The sequence below is a fragment of the Ruditapes philippinarum genome, unplaced genomic scaffold (genome assembly GCF_026571515.1).
Source record: "Ruditapes philippinarum isolate M1 unplaced genomic scaffold, ASM2657151v2 ctg1652_1_1_1_1, whole genome shotgun sequence".
In the NCBI taxonomy this organism is placed as follows: Eukaryota; Metazoa; Mollusca; class Bivalvia; order Venerida; family Veneridae; genus Ruditapes; species Ruditapes philippinarum.
Genome location: NW_026857665.1, coordinates 180,838 through 186,604, shown reverse-complemented (window position 1 = coordinate 186,604; position 5,767 = coordinate 180,838). Strand labels below are relative to the sequence as shown.

At 33.3% G+C, this 5,767-nt stretch overlaps 1 protein-coding gene across 1 annotated transcript; it reads left to right on the top strand.

Annotated features, from left to right (window-relative positions):
* The first annotated feature begins 404 nt into the window (after positions 1–404).
* LOC132750534 (probable serine/threonine-protein kinase qkgA) lies at positions 405–5,005 on the top strand. Its single transcript, XM_060740530.1, has 3 exons — positions 405–442; positions 1,649–1,681; positions 2,380–5,005. The coding sequence occupies exon 3, from the start codon at positions 2,391–2,393 to the stop codon at positions 4,677–4,679; it is 2,289 nt and encodes a 762-aa protein (XP_060596513.1). The 5' UTR covers positions 405–442; positions 1,649–1,681; positions 2,380–2,390; the 3' UTR covers positions 4,680–5,005.
* The last annotated feature ends 762 nt before the right edge of the window (positions 5,006–5,767 follow it).

Genomic DNA, 5,767 nt, shown 5'->3' with positions numbered 1-5,767 from the left:
TGTTCATGTTACTGTGTTGTGATTAATGCTTCCGAAGGTTCAATTTGTTTCCAGATTTTTTTTCTGATAATACTTATCTTTATACATATAACTGTATAGCAAATATTGTGAGCATCCTAACCGCACAGATATTTCATTGTTTTGTAAGAAACATTCTTCACAATAAAAAGTATCTAAATGCATTATTAGGTTTTATATTTATGTTTTTCTCATTTCCAACATAAAAACATTCCTCTTTGCAAATTGCACCGGGTAATGACAAACTAATACTGATAATGCGACAGTGCGATAATGATAAACGCATAGCACGTATTTTACAGATGCTATAAGCTAAAGTTTCATATTATGTTAAATGTATTTATAGAGATGATAGTTTTAAGAAATTTTAACAAATTTAACTTTTCAGATCAAACTAGAGAAGGAAGATTGACAAAAGTTTTGGGTAAGAATAGGTTTTCATACATTTGTCATAGTTTTAAACATTATTTTTATTTTTCCTGATTCAATTACAACAGAATCATAAGAGCTACAATATATATGTAAAACTTTGAATATTCGAATTGTGCTCATTGATACAAAATAAGCATACATGAAGTGTTAACATTTTTGCTAATGCAAGGTAGTTCTATTCCGTTTGATTTCTTGGCAGCTTTTTCAAAACAGACATTTCACTTATGGTGATTAATGTTGAAGTAACCTTTCATGTAACTTATTTTGTACACCCAAAAGATTCAAAATTTCAGATATTTGGCTAATGCATTACATACTGGACATCTGCAAAAGTCAAGTTAGTTAAGCCCATGGGGTAAAAAATGGCCCCAACATTCGGCTCATTTAGTTTACATAAACTTATATGGTAAAATATCTTAAAAATCTTCTTCTGTAAAGATATAATACCCAGATTTAAGATAGTTTGAATGAAACATCATCTTGTGGTCCTCTACAAGTTAGAGTATGCCCCTGGGGTCAAAACTGCCCCAGCCCGTGGTTCCTTAGGTTAATAAATAAACTTGTATTTAACAATAGATTTAAGTCGTATTTGTGGAACTACAGTACTTAGAGCGTAGATATTAGACATGTAGCATTGTCTGGCTGACCTGGAATCACTTACTTAACAATGCCTTGTGCCCTGTCCTGTTTTTGTTCGGGGTCCTCCTGGGCTCCTTGCCGCTTGTCCTTGTTGCTGGGTTGTGTGGAGGTGCGTTCATTGAACACCGGCTTTCCTTGTTGATCTTCTTTATCATGTTGTATAGTGAAAATGTTCTAAAAATTTTCCCAGAAAGTACCATACCAAGAGCTAGATAGTTTGCATGTAGAATCACCCTATGGTCCCTTACTAAAGTGATGTAAATCATGTCATTGCGGTAAATCATGGCATTGGTTCTTGCCCTGGGGCACTTGCTTTATATAAACATACCCAATAAAACACATTGCATTAAGAATTCGTGTGTAAAATTACAATGCCAAGAATTTAGATATCTACAAATATTTTAAAACATATTTTGCTTTGGTAAAAATATGAAAGTGAAATATGACCTTTCCTTGCAATATGTCTCAGGTTAGCAATCATGTGCCATCATAGCCTTTTTTTGAAAATAACATGCATTTATGATAGGAGTATTTACATGAATGAAATTTAATTTTCTAGAGAGATTCAAGATAAGGAAAAGACCAAAAGATGGTACGTATACTTAACACTTTCTTGCAGGCGATAAAATAATTGCAGTTTCGTATTGCTCATGGTGCACATAATGACATTTATCAACATTAAAACCTGAAATGCTGCTCAAATTGTATGCTTTGTTCAATCGAACCTTTTCATGGACGGCAGCAGTGTGCAAGTAATTGTTCATGTCCCAAGAAAGAGTTTCAAGAAAACTCAGCATTCAAATATGAAAATGTTTAATTTAAACACATCGGCGCTCAGCCAGCCATTCAGGATATTTTCTATCATGTTCATGCTATGTAAAAATATTACTGATAATGTAAAAAGTGGAATAAGTTAGAAAATATTTCGACAGTATTTTACCTTCGTGGTTTTAATCATGTTTTAGAAAATTGACATCCCGATCGGTAAATTTGTGTGAACTGTAGACTTGAAAAGTCGTGGGTGTAAATGGTTTGTTCCTTAAAGTGGAAAACAACATATTGGTGTAAACAGACAATAAAATTCGTAAACAATAATTTTCTAATGTTCTATTTTTCTGATATATCTCGCTGTGTTAGGATGAAGAGAGAATATCATGAAAAAAACTCATGAAATTTAAATGGCGCCACCCGTTTTTACACGTTATTGTACCACTGAAATTCTTTTATATATTAATGTGTCGGCCAAGATGAAATAAGTCCCTTTTTCATATTTAAATGTTTCATTTCTAGATAACTTTGACATGCGAACACGAATGCAATATGATATTGCTATTAAAGAAGGAGAAGAAGAAGATAAGACAATCCGAGTTATGATTATAGGATGTTACGGTCAAGGAAAAACTACTTTGGCAAGAAGATTATTATCTAAAGGAATTGGAAACATAGAAAGTACCAACGGCATCGACATCTTTAATGTTTCGTGCTCAGTACATGAAAATAAATGGAAAGAAAGTCCTCATGCTGATGATACAATTTATCAAAGTATGCAAAGACTGGCGAATATTCAAATTCCAGAAAGTAAGAAAGAAACTGCCCGTAACGAGAAATCCACACGCCAAATGGATAATACTGATGAAGAAGGGAAAGGTACACAAAATTACTTGACAGTTGAATCAAAAAATACTGAAATGAGAGACAAAAACACATATTTTGACGCCTTTAAGAAGATGAAAAAAAAAGAAAAATCAAAAGACACAGATCAATACAAGTTATCATTATGGGATTTTGGAGGTCAATACATATTCTACGCTACTCATCAGTTATTTCACAGTAAGCATGCTATCTACTTACTTGTGTTTGACCTAACAAGAGAGTTGCATACACCAGTAACAGACGAAGACTATCCTGGCGGGACAAATCATATGAGGTCAATGGAAAATTACATTGAGTTTTGGATTTCATCTGTTCATTCGTATGTCGGAACAAAAGATGGTTCTAAGCCAAACATTATTTTGGTGGGAACACACTTTGACAAACTTGGAGATAAAAACAAAGCCGATAAATACTTTGAAGATGTCAGGAAACTTTTTGATGGACGCAAAATGGGATCTCATATTCATCATGAAACTTTTGCTATTTCAGGAACTGATAAGAATGATCAAGAGGTTGTTCGTCTCAAAAAGACCATTTTAGAAATAGGAATGAAAGATAGGCCATTGTTACCAGCCCGTTGGATTCCTTTAGAATTTGAGCTTAGGAAAAGACAAGAAGAGAGCATTGTGAAGTATCAAGATATAGTCCAAATGAACGATAAAGATTTAGAACACCCAATTCCCTCCAAAGAACTGAAGTCATTTCTGAAATTCCATCATGCAAATGGAACATTTATTTACTTTGACGAGGGTGTACTAGCAGATTACGTCGTTGTTAATCCAAGTTTTCTTGTGAATGCCTTCAAATGCATCATCACATCCAGAAAATTTTGCAGGAAAGATAAATCTTTGAGATCTTTATGGAATGAATTGGAGTCACGTGCTATATTAAAACAAGAGCTTTTGTTTGAAGTTTGGAAAAATGACAAGAGCAGCCAATTCATAAAGTACAAAGATGCCCTTGTTGCATTTTTGAAGAAGCATGGGATCATATCTGCAGCGTTAAGGTTTGATGAAGAATCTGGAAAAAATATTTCTCTAGATTACTACATAGTACCAAGCTTCCTGAAAGAACCCGACAATGGTGAAATAAAACAATTTCTTGAAAACCGAAGTCATACTTCAGTCTCCCTTGTGTACACTTTTGACAACGAAGCAGTTGTTTCCACAGTTTATCAAAGACTTACAGGAGCAGCAGTTGGAACATGGCCGGTTGTAGAATTTCAGAGTTGTAGATTTCTATTTGAAAATGCAAGCGTGTTTAGGATAAATTTGAGCTATGCTGGGAAATTTGTTCGTCTTAGAAACACCATAGAGCTGCTCATCCTACACATGTGTAAAGGTGGTAAAATATCTGCTGTAATGCCAGATTTTTTACGACGATTTGCAGAAAATGTTTTCAGGGTTGAATTCAAAAAGCTGCAGAATATTGAAGACAGCCAAGAAGTTATACCATATACAATTTCGTTCAGATGTCAACACAGTTTGCACAAACATGAGGGAAGTAAAAAAACGTATGGACTTGAAATGTTGAAAGAGTGTAAAGAAAAAACAGTGTGCTGTCCAGATAGTATTGTACATGAGAATATTGACATTGACAAAATAGTTCATGAATGGTTTACGTATGGGATGATTGATAAAAAGATACCAGACCGTAGATTATTTGACAGAGAACTAGTTGAACTGACACAAGCAATCGGTTCAGAATGGGAATTGCTTGGGAATTATCTAGGAGTAAATCGTATTGCTCTTCAACATATCAAGTCGAACAATGATACAACAGCTATGATGATACTGGAAATGTTACGAAGGTGGGATCAGGACAAAATGGAGGCGGCTACATTAAATGAATTGGTTACAGCAATAAACAGGCTACCGCATGAATCTGTAGACATAGATGTAGTCAAAAATGTGATTGATGGTATCTACCACCTGTAAGATGAACTGAAACAGGTATCTTGTTTACACTGCAACAGAAATTATATTAGTCACAATCAAATAAATTTAAGTCTTTTTAAGTCTTGCATGAATGACTTATCGAGAAAACTTTCTAGTTTTGGGAAGCATATATACATGCATCTTTCCCTGCTAAGACTTACTAATCATATTATGTTTTTATAAAGTTGAAAATTGATGAAGTGTCTCTGAAATCTGAAATATTTTTACCTCTTGTTTAATGATAAAATTGACATTGCAGCAGTATTAAAAACAGTGAATGGAATCTTAAAGAAATCGCAATGGTGAGATTGGTGATTTGACTAGATCTGGACATTTGGGTAATCTACTTGAAAATGTATTAATATACATTGTATATTAATTTTTTTCTGAAGTTGAAACATGTCACGAAATGAAAATTTTTACACCAATCGGCAGTCATCAAGGGAACAAAAAAGAAACATCATTGAGACTCTGAAGGGTCATAGACTTGATTACCAGATTAATTTGACCGGATTTAAGATGTAAAAGGGCACAGAAATTATAGGGAACTCATCGAAATCGTTCTATCATTTCAAGTGCATTACGCTTGCATTTTTTTGTTATTTTATCTTAATGTTTGCAAACAAGAAGTTTTGCTATTATAAACTTAAGTCAGATTATGCAATTAGGCAATTGACAAATATTTAGCCTATGTGCGAATGATTTGTGAGAACTATAACTTTTTACAAAAATATATCGGGCAATAAAACCTAGTTCCAGAAAGACTGCAATTACTATTACAAGCTATTTAGCATATTTGTTTAAAATATTTTACATCCTTAGATGTACTACCCTTATCTTATATTTTATATATACATATTGTCTATTTTTAGCTGTAGTGCCGAATGATGATGTCATTAAAATTAGTAGTAATAAAAGTGATTGTTTACTAACCATATGCTTTAAACATGAAAGTAAGGCCAAAAAGCAAACCATTAAAACTGTACAAGCAGTCATTAGCTCTGAACATTGTGAACAATACAAAGCTTTTAACAGCTCGATAACTTAAGTCTTATGTGATAATAATGTATGTGTTTTTTTATTTAGAC

Excerpts from the sequence above, each read along its gene's own strand:
- LOC132750534 (XM_060740530.1), top strand. The coding sequence starts at position 2,391 with ATGCGAACACGAATGCAATATGATATTGCTATTAAAGAAGGAGAAGAA.